The sequence below is a fragment of the Mobula hypostoma genome, chromosome 2, assembly GCF_963921235.1.
Source record: "Mobula hypostoma chromosome 2, sMobHyp1.1, whole genome shotgun sequence".
Taxonomy (NCBI): domain Eukaryota; kingdom Metazoa; phylum Chordata; class Chondrichthyes; order Myliobatiformes; family Myliobatidae; genus Mobula; species Mobula hypostoma.
In genome coordinates, this window is record NC_086098.1 from 241,783,961 (window position 1) to 241,804,739 (window position 20,779).

A 20,779-nucleotide genomic window follows, 5' to 3' on the forward strand; every position below is an offset into this window, starting at 1 on the left:
AGGACCACAGCTCCCTGGGTCACTGAGGCAGGCAAACCTCCAAACCCAATGATAAGGTTACGTTGGCCAGAGTCAGGTCCTTTTGCTTTGGCTCACCCATGCCAAACAGGTCAAAGGGTAGAGGCCAGACTAAGAGTGGTCCACCAGTCCTCCAGGTTTGGAGGTTCAGCTCAGGGCCAACAACCCTGACTGGTAGAACAAATTTGTTACGGAAATGGCAATGAAGAATCCTTCTACATCTGAGTATGAGGGTATTCCTGAGTCTCCACCTGGGATTTGCGCGGCTGACAGTAGTGAAAACCGAGAGGAAACTGCTGGGCATGATGAAGGAAGCCCTGAACACTGTCACAGATGGAGGACATTCATTGTTGTCCCAAACGGCATTGGTGTAATGGGCAGAGGGACAGATGTACTTGTTAAATGTTATTAATGTACCTACAGTACCTCAACCACTTCTTCTGGCAGCTCATTCCATGTACTGAACCACCATCTGGGTGGAAAAAGCTGTTCCCCGGGTTCCTGGTAAATCTCTCCCCTCTCACCTTAAACCAAAGTTGTTGATTCTCCAATCCTGGGGGAGAAGACCCTGTAAATGCCTTGCATGATCTTATTTACCTCGATTCCTATATTGGAGGGAATAAGGTCTTGGTCTGCGCAATCTCTGCTTGTAACTCAGCCTCCCCAAAGTCCAGGTAACATCCCAATAAGTCTTTTTTGCCCTCTTTCTAGTTCAAGCTGCCAAGGCATAGACCAAGTGCTAGCTATTGGGATAGGTGCAGGTGGAAATTTGGTTTGGACTGAGTGGTCTGTTTGCTTTGGGAATTTTATACACCCCACAATCTCCCATGTCCCACGGAATAAAGCCCCAGTCTACACAACCTCGTCTTGTACCTCAAGACACCCCGTAAATCTTTTCTACACTGTCTTCTAGTTGAAGCCACTCTGCACACTACATCAACCGTGATTCCCTCATCTATCCTCTCCAGTAATGCATTGAGCTTCACTCAGTCCCAGCCATTCAGCCCGCTCCACCATTCCTAACCCCACCCAGCCCTGTCCATTTGACTGTTCCGCTCACCCCACCCATGACTGGTGTAACTTCTGTTCTCTCTCTCCCACCTCACTTCGCCCTGCAGGCACCCCTGGCTCAACCAGAATCGCCCAGTGCCTCGGGAGGCGATGATAGCCGATCAGTAGCAGAGTCCGACCGGGAATCCGACAAGGAATCGGTGGGCAGTGGCTCAAACGGCGGCAGCAGCGGAGGAGGAGGAGGAGGGGGCCGGGACAAGTGTCGCCGGGACAAGGAAACGAGGAGGGCAGAGTCGGTGGCCAACAAGCTGGGCAGCTTCGGCAAGAGCCTAGGCAGCAAGTTACGCCGCAACATGGGCTTCATGCATGGCAAGGGGGGCCGGGCTGGGGGCCAGGACAAGGCCCGGAAGAAAGGCTCGCTAAAGAGTCAGAAGGCGGCTGGGAAGGAAGGCTCGCCTCCAGGATCCGGGACTGGGACGGACAGCGGCCCCTGCACCAGCGACGTCCAGCTGAGCCTCAGCATCCTGCGGGCCGCCATGCAAGGCGAGCGCAAGTTCATTCTGACCGGCCTGCTGAGCGCCAGCCATCGGCACCCCTTCCAGGAGGAGATGATCCAGCGGTACCTGAGCGACGCTGAAGGCCGCTTCCTGGCTGAGCAGGAGGCAGCTAGGGAGGAGGTCGATACCCCGGAAGGAGCGGGCCTCTCCCCAGCCCCGGCCCTGGCCCCGGCCCCAGCCCCGGGCTCTCCAACCAGCCAGCTGACGCTGGCCTCCAGGCTCTCAGCCCGCCCCCCAGGCCTACTGAGCATTCCCAGGCCCACCGTGATCGGGCCCGGAGCCCAGGAGACCCGGAGACAGCTGGCGGGAGGGTCCAGACCCTGCCGGGAGCGGGGCAGGGCGCTGGAGGGTGGGACAGAGGGTGAGGAGGGGGAGGTGGTGGGGGACAGGCCGGGGGAAGCAGCCCCCTGCCCAGCCCAGCCTCCAGTGCACCAGACCAAGTGCCGGCAGGCCAACTGCACCTTCTACGGGCACCCAGAGACGGGCAATTACTGCTCCTGCTGCTACCGTGATGAGCTGCGCAGGAGGGAGCGGGACAGCCTGTCCCACCAACTCTGAGCGGTGGGGTTGGGGGTGGTGGGGGAGTCCCAACCTGGGCCCAAAAGAGACAAAGAGGCAAGGAGATGTCCCGCCCTGCCCTGGCCCTGGCCCTGGCCCAGTGTGTCCCCAGCAGCGGTGAGAGCCTAAGCTGTGCTCAGCAGTGGAGCAGGGAATGGCAGAAAATCCCAAGCCGCAGCAAGGAGGAGTCTCCCTTCGCCCACCTTCCCACACCCCTCCTCCTCCACCCCGTCGGATGATTGGGGAGGGTTGGCATTTGAGCAGCGATGGGTGACGGGGTATGGGAGGAGTTATTTCACAGCTCCTGTCCCCCAGGGATCACAGGTCAGAGAGGGAGCAAGCTCCCTGCGCTCTCTGAACTTCTCACCTCTGACCTCTCGGCATCCCAGCTCCCCTCCTTTTCCCCTTCCCCTCCTTTTCCTTTTCCCCTTCCCCTCCTTTTCCCTTTTCCCCTTCCCCTCCTTTTCCCTTTTCCCCTTCCCCTCCTTTTCCCTTTTCCCCTTCCCCTCCTTTTCCCTTTTCCCCTTCCCCTCCTTTCCCTTTCCCCTTCCCCTCCTTTTCCTTTTCCCCTTCCCCTCCTTTTCCTTTTCCCTTTTCCCCTTTCCCTCCACCCTCCTTTCACCCCCTGTCCGCTGACCTCCATCCTCTGCTGCTGCCGGCTGGGCCAGTTTCTCTCTCGCCTCCGCCCCTTCCCCAACCACCCAGAAACTCCACCCTCCCCTGCCAAAGGCCTTCGGACTTCCAGCGTTGCCTTGGTGTGAAGCGGCGGCCCCCGGTCCCGTCACGGTGCAGAACCTGTCCCCACAACCGCTGTAAGAAGTGCCTGGAGCTGGTGTCAGTGCGGAGGTTGACTCGCCGCCGCGGTTCCGAAGTCAGCTGGGCTCCGGAGAAAGCACTGCGCCGTCAGCGGGGCCAGTCCCGAGGGAGCGCTCCACGTGTAGTGGTGGCGGGTGGGGAGTCCCGAGGGAGCGCCGCACATTCGGTATTGGCACTACTGAGGGAGCTCCCAATCAGTGAAAGGTAGAAGGAGCGCCGCACATTTGTGTTGGCAGGTATGAGGGAGCGCCGCAGCTGGTGGGGGCTAGACCTGAGGAAGCACCGCACTTTCGGTATTGTCAATTCTGACGGAGCACCGCACAATCACTGGCTGTTAGCACCGAGGGAGCGCCGCACGGTCGGCGAATGTTAACCAGCCCCAAACAAACCGCTGAAGTTTTATTTAAACTTTGTTTGCAGATTTAGTGACTTTTGTGTGTTGGGGGAGGGAGGAAGTTCCCGCCCGGGGGGGGGGGGCGGGGATAGTGATTGAGTGATGGGACGGGCGGAGCCGCCGGGATAAGAGGGTGTAAATGTCCTCCGCCTCTGTCCCAGATTCTCACTGCTTCCAGAACCGGGTGAATGGCGAGGGTTTCTCTGTGACCATGGGGAGGGAATGCGGGGTATTTGAGAGAGAGAGAAAGGTTCCCTATCTAGTTGCCCTGACGAGAACTGTATATTGTCACTGTATAAAGTTAATAAATTTTAATTACTCAGATGGGCATCTCGGTCCTTGCTGGCCCTCCCGTGGAGGTGAGTGTTAATCTCAGAGGGACTCCGGTCGGCGACACACTCTCGAGTTGTTTTGCTTTCCTCTGTAAATTTTCAACGCTGTATGTTAGAGTTAGAATGTACAGAACATAGACATTTCTCTATTCACAGTATTTTTGGAATAAACTTGAGGGGGGGACGGACCCCCGAATAAAGCCTGCTGTTGTGCCTGGTTCTACTTGGGATTGGAAACGAGGGAGGGTTTGAGTTGGGAATAGGGAGTCTGAATCAGAATCAGGTTTAATATCCCTGGTGTAGGCCGTGAAAGTTGTTGTTTTCCGGGAGCAGTACACTGCAATACATAATAATTAGCAACAAATAAACATAACGATGGAGCTGGCTGGCTGAGTTTACAACTTTCTGCTGCTTCTTCCCCGATCCTGTGCAGTGACCCCTCCATACCAGACGACACTTTCAGGTTAGTGAACGGTTCCAGAGTACTATGTGTCTGAAGATTGAGTTTTCAAATATCAGTTAATGAAAGGTCGCCAAGTGTGTACACGGGCGCGGTGCAATGAGAAACTCACTTGCAGCAGTTTCATGGACAGGCCACACATTCACAAGAGAAAAAACACCCCCGCCCCCACCGTCGCTGACTGATGCCATCCTCAGTACTGGGAACCTTGAACTTAAGGGTCTGCAGACGATGGAAATCTTGAGTAATACACACAAAATGCTGGAGGAACTCAGCAGCTCAGGCAACCTAATATAGAGCAGCAGAATGAGGCCATTTCATCATTCCAATATTCCTCTCATTCAGCCCCAATCTCTTGTGTTCTCCCCGTATCCCTTCATGCCCTGACCAATCAAGAATCTATCAACCTCTGCCTAAAATATACATAAAGATTTGGCCTCCACAGCTGCCTGTGGCAATGAATTCCACAGATTCACCACTCTCTGGCTAAAGAGATCCCTCATTTCCATTCTGAAAGGACACCCCTCTATTCTGAGGCTGTGTCCTCTGGTCATAGACTCTCCCACCATAGGAAACATCCTCCCCACATCCACTCTATCGAGGCCTTTCACCATTTGATAGGTTTCAATGAGGGCACCCCTCATTCTTCTGAATTCTAGTGAATACAGGCCCAGAGCCATCAACCACTCTTTATATGACAAGCCATTCAATCCTGGAATCATTTTCGTGAGCCTCCTTTAAACCCTCTCCAGTTTCAGCACATCCTTTCTTTGATAAGGGGCTCACAACACTCCAACACGCCAGTACTTTATGAAGCTTCAACGTTACATCCTTGTGCTTATATTCTGGTCCTCTTGAAATGAATGCTAACATTGCATTTGACTTCACCACCACGGACTCAACCTGCAAATTAACCTTTAGGGAATCCTGCACAAGGACTCCCAAGTTCCTTTGCACCTCGGTTTTTTGCATTTTCTTTCCATTTAGAAAATAGTCCATCCTTTCATTTCTTCTACCAAAGTGCATGACCATCCACTTCTAGGCACTATTCCATTTGCCATTTCTTTGCCCATTCTCCTAATCTGTCTAAATTCTGTAGCCTCTCTATTTCCTCAAAACTACCTGCCCTTCCACCTGTCTTCATGTCATCTGTAAACTTTGCAATAAAGCCATCAATTCCATCATCCAAATCAGACATATAATGTAAAAAAAATCAGTCCCAACACAGGCCCCTGTGGAACACCACTAGTCACTGGCAGCCACCCAGAAAAGGCTCCCTTTATTCCCACTCTTTGCCTCCTGCCAATCATCGACTGCTTTATCCATGCTAGAATCTTTCCTGTAACACCTTGAACTTGTAGCTTGAAAAGCAGCCTCATGTGTGGCATCTTGTCAAAATCCTTCTGAAAATCCAAGTACGCAACATCAACAGATTCTCCTTTGTCTGTCCTGCTTTTATTTGTTACTCAAGATTTTCCCCTGAGGAAACCCCACGCTGACTGCAGCCTATTTTATCATGTGCCTCCAAATACCCTGAGACCTCATCATTAATAATCGACTCCAATGTCTTCCCAACCACTGAGGTCAGACTAACTGGCCTATAGTTTCCTTTCTTCTGCTTCTCTCCCCTCTTGAAGAGTGGAGTGACATTTGCAATTTCCAAGTCTTCTGAAACCATTCTAGAATCTAGTGATTCTGGAAAGATCATTACTAATGCCTCCACAATCTCTTTAGCCACCTCTTTCTGAATTCTGGGGTGTACACCAGGTGACTTCTCCACCTTCAGACCTTTCAGTTTCCAAAGAACCTTCTCTCTAGTTATAGTAACTTCACATACTTCATGATCCCTGACACCTGGAATTTCCACCATACTGCTGGTGTTTTCCACAGTGAAGACTGATGCAAAAGACTTATTCAGTTCATCCGCCATTTCAGTGTCCCCCATTACTACCTCTCCAGCATCATTTTCCAGTGGTCCGATATCCACTCTCGCCACTCTTTTATATTTCATATATCTGAAGAAACATTAATACTATTGGATAGCTTTCATCGTCATCTTTACCTAATAACTTTTTAGTTGCCTTCTGTTGGTTTTCAAAAGCTTCCCAATCCTCTAATTTCCTACAATTTTTTTGCTCAATTATATGCGCTCTCTTTAGCTTTTATGTTGGCTTTGACTGCTGTTGTTAGCCACAGTTGTGTCATCTTTCCTTTAGGATGCTTCTTTCTCTTTATGATGTATATATCCTGCGCCTTCTGAATTACCTCAGGAAATTCCAGCCATTGCTGCTCTGCCATCATCCCTGCCAGTGTTCTTTTCCAATCAATATTGGCCAATTCTCTCATGTCTCTGTAATTCCCTTTACTCCACTGGATTACTGATACATCTGACTTTAGCTTCTCCCTCTCAAATTTCAGGGTGAATTTGATCATTTTATGATCACGTCTATGGAAATGAATGAACAGTCAACGTTTTGGGCCAAGACCCTTCATCAGAGCTAGAAAGGAAGGGGGAAGGAGGCTAGCTAGAAGGTGATAGGTGAAGCCAGATGGGTGGAAAAGCTAAGGGCTGGGGAAGAAGGAATCTGATAGGAGAGGAGAGTGGAGGGGACAGGCTCTCCCTGCCCTTGGATTTCCTGAGCAGATGTTGGTGCCTGCTGTGAGACATCAGCAGAACTAGAGGAGAGGTTGATCTTACAGAACATAGACACTTGTGGCACGGGAGACCGTGCAGTAAGAATCATATAGCATATAAACAGGCTATTCAGCCCGTCTGTCCATGATTCACCCCTACATTAGTCCCTTTTGTCTGCGTTTGGCCATACCCCTCTAAACCAAAGGTTCCCAATCTTTTTTATGTCATTGACGTCCCGCCGTTAACCCCTGCACTAAACCTTTCCTATCCATGTGCCTTTTTAGGTATCTTTTAAATGTTGCTGATGTACCTGTAGGTTTTCACAAATAAAACAAAGTGAAGCATTTTATGTTTAATGAAACCCGTAACATGTTTTGTTGAACTCCAAAACCTAAACACACAAGCACAGTAAAACATAATATTTACGTAACAACGTCATCGTCAGACCAGCCTCTTAAAATGAAACCTCAGCTCAATGTTTGTGGGCGTGAATTCCTCCCAATTATGTTACCCGACACAGCTCTACCCCCAGAGTTCACGAAAACTCGCACGGTGGGCCTGTCCAGAGCTAGAATGAGCTGACCAGCTTGGGTCCTGTGTTCCATGGGTGGAGGAACAACAGAGACCTCTGGCTCGTCCAGAGGTGTGCTGAAGTGCTCATGGTCATGTCGTGACACCAGGGCATGGTAGTGGAATCCTCCAAATCTTGCTGGGCCGGTTTAAGGCAATCTACTGAAACGTATTTAGGTTTACCCCTCTTATCTAAGATAAAAGTCTTCCTCTCCATTCCAAAATGTGGAAACAGGCCATCATAAGGGGGCCTGAGGGGATGTTGGTGTGCATCGTGGTGGATGAAAACAAACGAGGTAGAATGTAGGTTAACAGGAACCCAAGAGTGCAGTACGCCATGATGGGAGGGAGGAATAGGTGCAGAGGAATTTACTGAGGAGGGTGCAACGCTGTTGAGAGGCCAAACAGGCGATTGTGGATTCAGGAATAAACTTGTAATGGCACCCGGTGTACAAATTCAGCTGCAGATCCTCTTTTGAAGCTGTTCTGCTCCCCAACGGGACCCGTGGGAGACGATCACTCCAACACTCATCAGTCAGGGAAGCCCTCAGAGCAGCCTTTACGGGGCATAGGCCATTGGACTGAGGGTGATACGCCATGGTGTGATGTGGCCTATCGTCGAGGTTCTGGGCCATCGCAGCCCAGGGGTCTGAGATGAGTTGGGGACCACAGTCAGAGGAAATATCAGACGGGTGCCAAACTGAGCAACACAGCTGCTGATGAACACCCGAGCCACCTCTGTGGCCATCGTCAATGCTAGGGGGATGACCTGAGGCCATCTGGGGGTACGGTCCACTGTGGTAAGAAGGTGGATGAAGCAGCAGGAGGGGGAAGGGGACCAACAAGCTCAGGGACCTCAAAAGGTGCCAATGGCGCCTGAAGACGACGGTTAATTTTTGCCCGCTGGCACTCCACGGGGACTGCCGTCCAGTCATGCACATCCCTTCTAAGGCTGTGCAAGCAAACAGTTTCTGAGAGGCCTTCCAGCCTGGATGCAAGAGACCATGTGTGGAGTCAGGAACAGTCTGCCTCCAGTTTGCGGGCACTCTGGGGTGGGGGCAACCAGTTGAAACATCACACAGGAGAGAAACCCTGGCTTCCCTGAACTTAATGTCAGCCAACCACAGGCCCGTGACTGCTGTTCGGTAAACCTGGACTTATGGGTCAGCTGCCATGCTGGCATTGCCAACCCCTATGTGTACAGCCTCAGTGACCGGCCGTGAGAGGCAATAGGGCACAGCATTATTTTTCCCCTTGATACATTGTGTGTCAGTTGTGAACTCTGATATGTAGACTAGATGGTGTGGCTGCCGTGCAGGCCAAGGGTCTGATATGTTGGCCATCGTGTGCACGAGGTGTTTGTGGTCAACAACCACTGTGAAAATGAAAATGGTGGACAGCCAGATCAGGGCCGAGAAGCTCACGGTCAAACGTGCAGTGCTTCTTTTCAGCAGATGGAGCCACTGGCTGAAGAAGGCAAGTGGCTGCCACATGACTCTGACCAACTGTTCGTGCACAGCACCCACAGCATAGTCTGAAGCGTCAATAGTAATGGCTGTGGGTGCATTGGGGAGTGGGTGCACCAGCTGGTTTACATTAGGAAGAGCTTGATTGGTACATTCAAATGCCCTGGTCCGCTGACCAGTCAAGCATGTGATCAGGGGTACGGTATTGCCTTTAAGGGCCCAATACAGGGGAAGTGTGAGTTTAGCAGCTCGTGGAACAAAGCAGTGATAGAAATTCACCATGCCTCAAAACTCATAGTTTTTTAATAGTGCATGGTGGTGGGAAATCCATATTAATGGTTACTTTTGACGGGAGGGGTTTTGCACGTTCTGCGGAGATGCGATGGCCAAGAAAGTCAATGGCTGATGACCCAAACTGGCATTTAGCGGGATTAATCATCAGCCCGCGTTGGCTTAAGCACTTGAAAAGTGGTGGGGGGAGATGTGATGCGTGTTCAGATTTGGACACATTGGCAACAAGTATGTCATCCAGGCAAACAAGAAGAAAATCTAAGTCTTTTTAATACAGAGTCCATCAGCCATTGGAAAATCTGTGCTACATTTTCCGCCCAAATGGCATGTGCAGGAACTTTAAAAGGCCAAAAGGGCTTTTGGGAATGTCCTCTGAGCACACAGGCACCTGATGCTACTTGGACTAGATCAACTTTGGAAACAATTAATTTTCTGGCTAAACATGCCAAAAAGTCTTGGAAGTGTGGGACCAGGTAACAATCGGGGGTGGTGGCCTTGTTAAGGCGTCAGTAATCGCCACGTGGGTGGAAACCACCATCGGACTGGGAGACCACACGGAGGGGTGAAGCCCAGGGGCTACTTGAGCGGCCTACAATTCCGAGTCCTTCCACGATGGCAAACACGGACTGAGCAGTTGCCAGATTTTCTGGGTCCAGTCTACACTCATGGGCATGGACCGGTGGGCCAGTTGTGGAAATGTGCTGCTCGCACCCATGTTTTGTGACTGTGGTGGAGAATGTGGGCTTGGTGAGGTTTGGGAATTCGCCCAGCAGTCGGGTAAACTCACATGCGGTGGTTCACCTGTTTGACAGAGTCACTGTGGGGAACTTACTGGGGGAGCAGGGTAAGTCCTTGACATCCACAAGCCGACAGTTCAACAATTGATCAACAGTCCTTGGATACACAGGAAATCCGCACCGAGCAGATGTCTAGCCACCTTAGCCAGGACTATGTCCCACGTGTAATGTCACCCACTGAAGCAGAGCGTCACCCAGCGTGTCCCGTGTCGAGTCTGGATCCTGCAGCCATTGGCGGCCTTTGGTGAGGTTTCATTGCTCTTTGCCCTCTGATCAGTCGGCCATGCTGGCAGCACACTCACTTGAGCACCCGTGTCACACAGGAAACGTCGCCCTGAAAGGGTGTCCGTAATGTACAGTAGACGTCCCTGGCAGCTGGAACCCACCGTGTTCACAGACCTCTGAACCAATGAGCTGGCACTGTTGAAGCTGCAAGGCATCGGCACTTCCTAGTGTTCGTACCAAAGCGAGCGTGGTAAAAACAGTCCTGGTGTAGTCTGTTTCACAGCCGTGGGCATCCGTATGTTGGGAGCCTTGTTGACCGGGTTTATTGGGGTAGAGAAAGGAGGAGGGATGATGAACCAGTGTTATTTTAGCAAGCTTCCTATAGTCCATCACGGGTGCATTAGTGAAGGCTATGCAGACTTGATCAGGCATTTCCTGCATGAATTGAATTTAATTGACTTTATTTCTCAGATCCTTTACATACATGAGAAGCGAAAATGTTTATGTTACATCTCCATCTAAATGTGCCTTGTGCAATCATAGTAATTTATAATAATTTATAATAAATAGAAGTCAATGTAATATAGATTACGCTTAAATCAGCATGAGTTCATCAGTCTGATGGCCTGGTGGAAGAAGCTGTCCCAGAGCCTGTCGGTCCTGGCTTTTATGCTGTGGTACTGTTTCCTGGATGGTAGCAGCTGGAATAGATTGTGGTTGGAGTGACTTCGGTTCCCAATGATCCTTTGGGCCCTTTTTACACACCTGTCCTTGACAGCTTTGATAGCTTACCATCGCCGAGACCGGGCGAGGGGAGCAACTGTTTGGCACGCTCAGACTCCGATAGCCCAAGAGACTGTAAAAGGTGAGTTTCCAGCAATCGGTATTCATCCTGTTCGGGTGGGTGTTGTAGTAGACTCCCCACTCTCATAGTCATGGAACTACTGAACGAATATGTGGTGTTGTCCGCAGAGATTTTGAATTGGGCCTCAGATTGTGCAAACCAAGCGATGCATTTTGCTCCCAAAACTTCTGGCAGTTCCAAAGTGATTGCACTGGCAGACATGTTCAATACCTTCTGGGATTGTCCTACAGCGTTCGGTTCACCAATGCAGGTTTTCACAAATAAAATGAAGTCAGGTGTTTTATGTTTAATGAAACCCTTAACACATTTTACTGAACTCCAAAATGTAAACACACAAGCCCGCTAAAAATCTTTACGTAACATCATCACGTCAGACCAGCCTCTTAAAGTGAAGCCCCCAACCCAATGGCAGTGGTTGTGAATTATGTACATTTCTCCCAATTATGTTACCCTACATACCTGCCTCGACCACTTCCTCTGGCAACTGTCTCCAGTCTCCTGTACCTCCTCCTCGATGGTAGCAATGAGAAGAGGGCATGTCCTGGGTGATGGGGGTCCTTAATGACGGATGCCACTTTTCTGAGGCATTGCCTTTTGAAGGTGTTCTCAATGCTGGGGAGGCTGGTGCCCGTGATGGAGCTGCCTGAGTTTACAACTTTCTGCAGCCTTTTCCGATCCTGTGCAGTGGCCCTTGCATTCCAGACAGTGATGCAGCCAGTTAGAATGCTCTCCACAGTACATCTCCAGAAATCTGCGGGTGATTTTTGGTGACATACCAAGCCTCCTCAAGCTCCAAATGAATTATAGCCACTGTTGTGACGGCTTGGCCCAGATGGATGCTTGATGATAGAGACTGTCTTCTCGAGGCAGTACCTCCCGTAGAGGTACCGATCGTGGGGAGGGCTGCCTCTGAACTCTCTGCGTCCTCGTGTTGGAATAGCCGGGATATCACCAGTCAGGATACTTTAAACAATATATCTGTAAAGTGTGTTCGGGCTTGGTGATGACCTTAACTACCTGAACCTCCTAGGAAAGACATTGATGTGCCTCCGTTGTCACTGTGTGCTGGGCCCAGGACAGGTCATCCGAGATGTTAAAGACTGAAGCAACACACATCAAAGTTGCTGGTGAACGCAGCAGACCAGGCAGCATCCCTAGGAAGAGGTACAGTCAGCCCGAAACGTCGACTGTACCTCTTCCTAGAGGTGCCGCCTGGCCTGCTGTGTTCACCAGCAACTTTGATGTGTGTTGCTTGAATTTCCAGCGTCTGCAGAATTCCTCGTGTTTGCGTGTTAAAGATTGGCTTTGTTTGTCACACGTACATCAAATGTATTGTCAACGACCAACACAGTCTGAGGATGTGCTGGGGGGGGGCGGCAGCCCACAAGTGTCATCCTGATGAAGGGTCTCGGCCTGAAATGTCGACTGTTCATTCCTCTCCATAGACGCTGCCTGACCCGCTGAGTTCCTCATCATTTTGCGTGTGTTGCTCTGGATTTCCAGCACCTGCAGATTTTCTCTTGTGTTTATGTTGAGGGAGAGAGAGAGGGAGGGGTTGTCGAGCTATTACTTATCCGGTTGTCCTCTCGCTGACCTGTTCAGGGCCGTGCTTGACCACACGATGGTGCGTGTTTAGGGGGCGGATACTCATGCAGCTTTGAGCCGCACCTGCATTGATGGTCCGTGAGGAAGAGACGTTATTCCCAATCCATGGTGACTATGGTTTCCCGAGGAGGAAGTGCAGTGGCCCGGGAGGTGTGTCATGGTTGGAGGGGGTTGACGCTGCTGAGCTCTAAGCTGCATCTGATAAGCAGTGGACAGATACGTGTGTCTCTGTTACCCTGATGGTTGAGAGCAGCGTATCGAGGCCAGGAAAATCCCACCTGCAGTTGAACTCTTGACCAACACACACACACACACACACACACAATCACACTATCACAATGCTGGAGGAACTCAGCAGGTCAGGCAGCATGGAAATGTCAATGTTTCGGGCTGGGACCCTGCATCGGGTCTGGACAGGAAGCGGGAAGAAGGCAGAATGAGAAGGTGGAGATATCTCCCAGCTTCTCACATCATCCTCACACACCCTCCCCCATGTCCCACATAGAGTAGACTAAATGCGCTGAGGTTCCAGGAAAACAGGGCTCCTGTTAAACGTGTCATTGATGAAGGTGTCAGTTTATTTTAACTTCTGTTTACCATGTTTGTAATTGAATTGACTTCACATACATGAGGAGTAAAAATCTTTATGTTACGTCTCCATCTAAATGTGCAATGTGCAATTTATAGTCATTTGTAATAATATTATGTACAACAGAACGGTCAGTATAGCTTAGATATACAATTGTATCAGCGTGAATTAATCAGTCCGATGGCCTGGTGGAAGGAGCTGTCCCGGAGCCTGTCGATCCTGGCTTTTATGCTGCGGTACCGTTTCCCGGATAATAGCAGCTGGAATAGTTTGTGGTTGGGATGACTCAGGTCCCCAATGATCCTTCGGGCCCTTTTTACACACCTGTCTTTGTAAATGTCCTGAATAGTGGGAAGTTCACATCTACAGCTGCGCTGGGCTGTCCGCACCACTCTCTGCAGAGTCCTGCGATTGAGGGAAGTACAGTTCCCACACCAGGCAGTGATGCAGCCAGTCAGGATGCTCTCAATTGTGCCCCTGTAGAAAGTTCTTAGGATTTGGGGGCCCATACCAAACTTCTTCAACCGTCTGAGGTGAAAGAGACACTTCTGTGCCTTTTTCACCACACAGCTGGTGTGTACAGACCACGTGAGATCCTCAGTGATGTGGATGCCGAGGAACTTAAAGCTGTTCCCCCTCTCAACCCCAGATCCATTGACGTCATTAGAGGTGAGCCTGTCTCCATTCCTCCTGCAGCCCACAACCAGCTCCTTTGTTTTCGCGACGTTGAGGGGAGAGGTTGTTTTCTTGACACCACTGTGTCAGGGTGATGACTTCTTCTCTGTAGCTGCCTCGTTATTATTTGAGAATAGGCCAATCAATGTAGTATCGTCAGAAAATTTAATTAGCAGATTGGAGCTGTGGGTGTGTGGCGCGTGGCCAAGTGGTTAGGGCGTTGGGCTCACGATCCGAAGGTCGTGGGTTCAAGTCTCAGCCGAGGCAGCGTGTTGTGTCTTTGAGCAAGGCACTTAACCACACGCTGCTCCAGTCCACCCAGCTGAAAATGGGTACCGGCAAAAATGCTGGGGGTTAACCTCGTGACAGACTGGCATCCTATCCAGGGGAGAGTCTTGTACTCTCAGTCGCTTCACGCCACAGAAACCGGCATAAGCACCAGCCTGATGGGCCACAAGGCTCGGGACAGACTTTGACTTTGACTGGAGCTGTCGGGGGGTGACACAGTCATGGGTGTACAGAGAGTAAAGGAAGGGGCTTAGTGCACAGCCCTGGGGGACTCCTGTGTTGAGGATATTGTAGAGCTGCTAAAAACTCCTTTTTCTTTACCTATGAGAACAATAAACTTGAACTTGGACCACCAAGTCCGACTGCAGAAGGAGGCGGGTTGGGCAAGGTGCTAGCAACCCAAACCCAGAACCACAGAAGCTCCATAGTCACCATCCTGGGAGAGGAAGGATCTTCAAAGACGGGCTACGCCTGGGGACAACTCGGAAGACCGGCCCAGCACAGAGGGCTCTGGTGTGCTCCTGTCAGCGGCCTATGCCCCAGTGGGTGTGATGAGCTTAAGTACATCACCTTCCCTCATCGTCATGACTCTTCATCTCAGCCAGCAGCCCTGCATGTCTCCCCTTTACACCAGTGCAGCCGTCCTCTGCAGCGTGGTGACCCGAATACATCAAAGTAAATTTATTACCAAAATACATATATGTCACCATGCACAACCCTGAGATTCATTTTCTTATGGCTATACAAAGAAACAAGAAAAAAAACACAAACAAAATGATAATCATAAATAAATAAGCAATAAATATCGAGAACCTGAGATGAGGAGCCCTTGAAAGTGAGTCTATAGGTTGTGGGAACAGTTCAGTGATGGAACGAGCGAAGCTGAGTGAAACTATCTCCTTTGTTTGAAGAGCCGGACGGTTCAGGGTTAATAACTGTTCCTGAACCTGCTGGTGCAGGTCCTGAGGCTCCTGTATCTCCTTCCTGATGGCAGCAGCGAGTAGAGAGCACGGCCTGGGTGGTGGGAGTTGCTGATGATGGATGCTGCTCTCCTGTGACAATGCTCTGTGTAGATGCGCTCGATGGCGGAGAGGGCTTTACCCGTGACGGTCTGCTCCGTATCCACTGCTTTTTGTAGGGTTTTCCATTCAAGGGCATTGGGGTTTCCATACCAGGCTGTGACGCGGCCAGTCAATATACTCTCCACCACACATCTATAGAAGTCTGTCAAAGTTTTAGGTGTCATGCCAAATCAAGCAGTCATAGCAAACGGCTAAGGAAGTCGAGGTGCTGCCGTGCTTTCTTAGTAATTGCACTTACATACGGAGCCCAGGACAGATCCTCCAAAGAATAACACAGAGGAATTTATAGTTTTGACAATCTCCAGCTCTGGTCCACCACTGAGGACTGGCTCATGGACCTCCTACAGTCAATGATCAGCTCCTTGGACTTGTTGTGACACCACTCAGCCAGGCTTTTAATCTCCCTCCTGCATGCTGACTTGTCATCCCTCTGACTTGGCCAACGACAATGGTGTCACAAGCAGTAATCAGCTCCATATGCCTTTGAAGGTGTGCTTAGCCTAACAGTCATAAGTACAAAGTGAGTAGAGCCTGGGGATAAACACACAGCCCTGTGGTGCACCAGTGCTGATGGAGATTGTGGAAGACATGTTGTTGCCAATCCCAACTGACTGGGGTCTGCAAGTGAGCAAATTGCACGTGGAGATATTGAGACCAGGGTCTTGAAGCTTATTGATTCGATTGAAGGGATGAGAGCAGTCAGTGAAGAGCACCTTGTTGTTTGTATCTTCGCTGTCCAGATGTTCCAGGGGTGAGTGAAGGGCCAATGAAATCGCATCTGCTGTGGACCTGTTGTGCAGGTCGGCAAATTGAGGTAGATCCATGTCACTTCTCGGTCAGGAGTTAATGGGTTTCATCACCAACCTCTCAAAGCACTTCATCACAGTGAATGTGATTGCTACTGGACAACGGTCTTTAAGGTGATCACCAGTATAGTTGAAACTTGCTTGAATCAGGTGGTTACCTCAGACTGCTGAAGCAAGAGGTTAAAGATATTGCTGAACTCTCCAGCCAGTTGGTCAGCACAGGTCTTTTGTACTTGGCTAGGTACCCCCATCTGGGCTGGGTGCTTCCTGTGGGTTTGCCCTCTTGAGGGATGCACTCACGTTGGCCTCAGAGACTGAAATCACAGGGTCATGGGGGGGGAGGTCAATGGGAGGTTATAATGGTTTCTCCATGTCAGAATGAGCATTGAAAGCATTCTCATTGGGGAGCAAAGCAATGTTGTCATATATGTCGCTTGGTTTCACTTTGTTGGAGGTGATAGCATTCAAGCCCTGTCACGGAGATTCAAGTTTGGTCCAGAAATGCCACTTTGCCAATGAGATGACTTTCCAGAGATTGTACCTCTTGTATCTTACTTGGTCACCAGACCGGAATTCCACTAGTTTAGTCCTCAGCAGATTGCCGATCTCATAGTTCATCCAGGGCTTCTGGTTGAAGAGACTCCAAATGATTTTGTCACCAAATGACTCTGTTGCATTTAGTATTTCAATAAGATTTGAGTAATCTTGTGTGTGTATATATTGTTTGATTAAGCCTTCTTGTTTATTTGAATAACTAATTACGGGTTATATATAAAAATATTTGAATCGCATATGTCACCACGCTACCGCGTGATACGTGGCACACCTCGCTTAAAGTAAGCGTGAAGTTAAACTCACTTTTCGGACTCCCATGTCTTCCTTTGAATTAGTTTAATGTTTTGAAGTTACAAAACATAATATTGGCGATGAGGTAAAACAAAGCCTGAGGTGGCTGTTGAAGCAAAGTAAGATGTTCAAACTAAAAAAAACAGTGAGGAGTGGGGAGTAAAAGAAAACACAAACCAGCACATATAGAGACTGTTGAGTTTTTTTTAAAAGGTAGTAAATGAAAGAATTCACGGTTTCATAAAGAGTGTGTACCAAGTGATAATAATCATTAAAAAAAAAGCAGAAATGGCTGGCTACATCGGAAAGATTGACTCATTGAACAATGTTTTGAAGCAAATGCTATAGCCAGTGAGAAACTTTGCTGAGTGAATTGGGTTTAAAGGCATACAGTTTGCTTTGAAGTTTAACTGTTCCAACAAAACAATCCAAAATGAGATTTGCTGATATTGTGAAAGTAATGCAGGAGCAAATCTCATTGTCGATTGCAGAATGCTTCAGGGTTTCATAAGCGGAATCAAAAAGAAGGGGTCTGTCTTTCAATGTACGCGGCTGAATTGAAGTAATTGTCTGAACTTTGTCAGTTCAATCATAGGCTTAATGATGCACTGAGAGATTATTTAGTTTGTGGATCTTACAAGAAAGCATTCAAAATCAGTCCCCAACTGAAGCACAACTTATACTGAAATTCCTGTATTAATGGAAATAGCAGACAGAGATGCAATTGAGTTGCAGTCAGGAATGAGAATGAGTGGAACAAAATTGCAAAGTCTAAACAGAAACTGGTCTGGTCAAACAAATTGTGTTACTATTGTGACAGGGGCTCACATACACCAGAACAATACAGATTCAAAGACAAAACCTGTGGAAAATGCAACAAAGTAGGTCACATACAAGGAGCATGATGGGCAGATAAACTAAATGGATTGCACAAAGAAGAGAAAAAGTTGCAGAGTTGAAAAGAGCACTAATCTGCTGTTGGTGAAAAATCTGATGTGTGAGACACAGGACTGAGTACCCTTGAGATTTACATGTGAAAACTAACAATAGATGAGCAATATGGTTTATGCCAGAAGTGAACGGCAAATTAATTAAAATAGAATTGGACACTGTTTCAGTCATTCCACAAAATAAGTTAGAACAGCATGTCAAAGACACCAAAGTGAACCTGTAGACATTCAGCTAAGAACTTGTACTGGAGAAAAGATAACTCCTGTGGGAATGACGTCCATGACAGTGAAATACAACAACCAACAAGCCACATTGAGCTTGTAACTGGTAAATCGTGGGGTATGGTTGGCTGAGACAACTACAACTTGATTGGGGATCCATCCACCATTTGTGTGGCACATCCCCGGCAACAGAGTCATCTGAAAGTGAACTAGGAAAGGTACTGGATGATGCCACAACTGACTCCATGCCTAACACCCATGGACCACTGCCCAGCAGAGGGCAAACAAGTGTTGGTGCCAGCCTCTGTGCCTCTGGTTGGAAAGCATATTGGACCAAGGAAGGACCATGCTTCTCAGAGGAAGCGTGAAAGTGACAAGGAGCTTCAGGAATGTTTTAAGCATTCGGCATTTGTGAGTCTAAAGAACCAGAATCTACTCTGCGTGCATTAGGGTTTTGTCATGAACTTCAAGTGGGAGACAAAAAGGTGTTTGTGAAAGTAGATGCAAAGACCAGAGACCAGCCAGATGGATGGAAGGCCAAACTAAAAGGAGTCGGTGGAGATACGAAAACAGAGAATTCATCAGACGAAGTTGTGGATATGGAATCAAAGGGGAGAGATCAGATCATAAAGGGAGCAAGAGAATGCTAAATAAGTGAATACTCAGAGAGCTAAATGCACCTTCCCAAGATCAAGACGCACAAGCTAGAAAAGCAGCTACCACTGTCAGAACCACTTCCTGTAGTCTCAGAGTCAACTGCGACACCACCACAGAGGAGGCCCCAGAGCCTGACGCTCAGGCCTCACCTGCCAAGGAGAGTGAATCCCCCTCCCCCATAAGAAAAGATGTTATCCCACAAGATTAAGGAATCTCCCACAGCGACTAGATCTTCAGGCATGAATGCAACTATTTAAACGTCGACAATGCTGTGGATGTCTGTATATAGTCAGTGCATTATATAATATACTGTGTTTATAGCTGAGCACTCTAAGTTATAGTTGAGTTGCTAAGTTTATAGCTAAGCAGGGAGGAGTGTTGTCTATTTGATATTTCAGTAATATTTAAGAAATCATATATATTGTTTGATTAAGCATTCTTGTTCATTTAAATAATTATGGGTTATATGTAAAAATATGTGAATTGCATACATCGTTACGTTATCATGTAATACATGCGTGCCTCGCTTAAAATAACACAAAGTTAGACTCACATTTCAGACTCCCCTGTCTTCCTTTGAATTAGTTTAATGTTTTCAAGTTACAAAAATAACACACTTGTCTGTGACAGTTTTTATAGAGTCCGTGACAACTATGGTATATACATTCAGATCCTCAAATGAGTCCTAAAGCACGGTTCCTCCTACCACTTGAAGCAAGCCCACAGCCGCCCGTCGCCTCAGCTCTGTTGTACTAGTCTCTGGAGCTTTGCTTGTTCGTCTCTGCAGTACGAGGTAGGAGAAGGACAGCCAAGTGATCAGATTTCCTAAAATGTGGTCTAGCCATGGAATGGTAGGCATTCCTTATTGTAGGATTCCAGTGGTCCAGTGTATTGGGACCCCTGGTGCTGCAGGTCATTTGCTGATGATAAGCGAGCAGAGATTTCTTCGTAGAAGCCCGATTGAAGTCCATGACCATGGCTTTAAATGTGTGGAGTGGGCCATTTCTTGTTTGATGATGGCAGCAATCAACATCTCAAGAGCCTGATTAACATCGGCTATTGGCGGTATGTAAACCACAGTCAGGATCACAGAGAACTCTTCTCGTAAGCAGAATGGTCGGCAGTTGTTCTACTCTTGTTTCCCGGACCTGGATAATGATTGTTAGATGTTCCAGGTCAGGGTAACAAGAGTACAACAAAACTGATGTTTCCAAGCACCACAAAGCATTTATCCTGAAACACAGACCCTCCATCTTTTGTCTTCTCCGAATCAGCAGTCTGGTCCACCCTGTGTATCAAGAACCCTACGGGTCTTCTAACATATCCTGCATGTCCAGAGTGAACCATGTCTCCGTGTAACACAGGACACAGCAATTCCTCATCTCCCTCCGATATAGCAATCTTACCCTTAGGTTCTCATTCTCGTTCTCCGGCGACTGTACATTTTCTAACACGATGCTGGGTGGAGGAAGTTTCATTCCTTTGTGTTTCAGTCTGGTCTGGAGTTCTCCCCTGCTCCCTCTCTTCCAGCTCTGGTGATGAACCTTTTTCCACTTAACCGTGCCGTACCTGGATGCTTGAGAGTTAAGTCTGCTGAAGATAGTGAAATTTCTAGTTCATTAAAGCGGTTAAACAGGTTTAGATTATGAAGACACGTAGTCCCCTTTCATTGTCATTTAGTAATGCATGCATTAAGAAATGATACATTATTTCCTCCGGTGTGTTATCACGAAACACAGGACAAACCAAGACTGAACAAACTGACAAAACCACATAATTATAACATATAGTTACAACAGTGCAACAATACCATAACTTGATGAAGAAAGTCTGTGAGCACAGTAAAGTTCAAAGTTTCTCAAATGTCCCACATCTCAGGCAGACGGGAGAAGGAAGAAAAACTCTCCCTGCCATGCCCGACCACAGTCCGACTCTGAGTCATCCGAAAACTTCCAGCTCTGATCAGCTCTCCGACACCAAGTACTGAGCGCCATCTCTGTCCAAACGATTCGACCTCCTTCTCGGTTGCCAAAAGCAGGCAAGGCCGGGAATTTTGAGGCCTAC

The 20,779-nt window shown here is 48.7% G+C and overlaps 1 protein-coding gene across 7 annotated transcripts in view; it reads left to right on the forward strand.

Moving 5' to 3' along the window:
• otud7b (OTU deubiquitinase 7B) overlaps positions 1 to 3,875 on the forward strand; it is a 32,131-nt gene extending 28,256 nt beyond the window's left edge. For all 7 annotated transcript variants that reach the window (XM_063041798.1, XM_063041799.1, XM_063041795.1 and 4 more), the window contains one exon: positions 1,137 to 3,875. In XM_063041798.1, coding sequence (XP_062897868.1) covers positions 1,137 to 2,144 — 1,008 coding nt within the window. In that variant the 3' untranslated portion in view covers positions 2,145 to 3,875. The remainder of the gene's footprint in view (positions 1 to 1,136) is intronic.
• Positions 3,876 to 20,779: the final 16,904 nt, after the last annotated feature.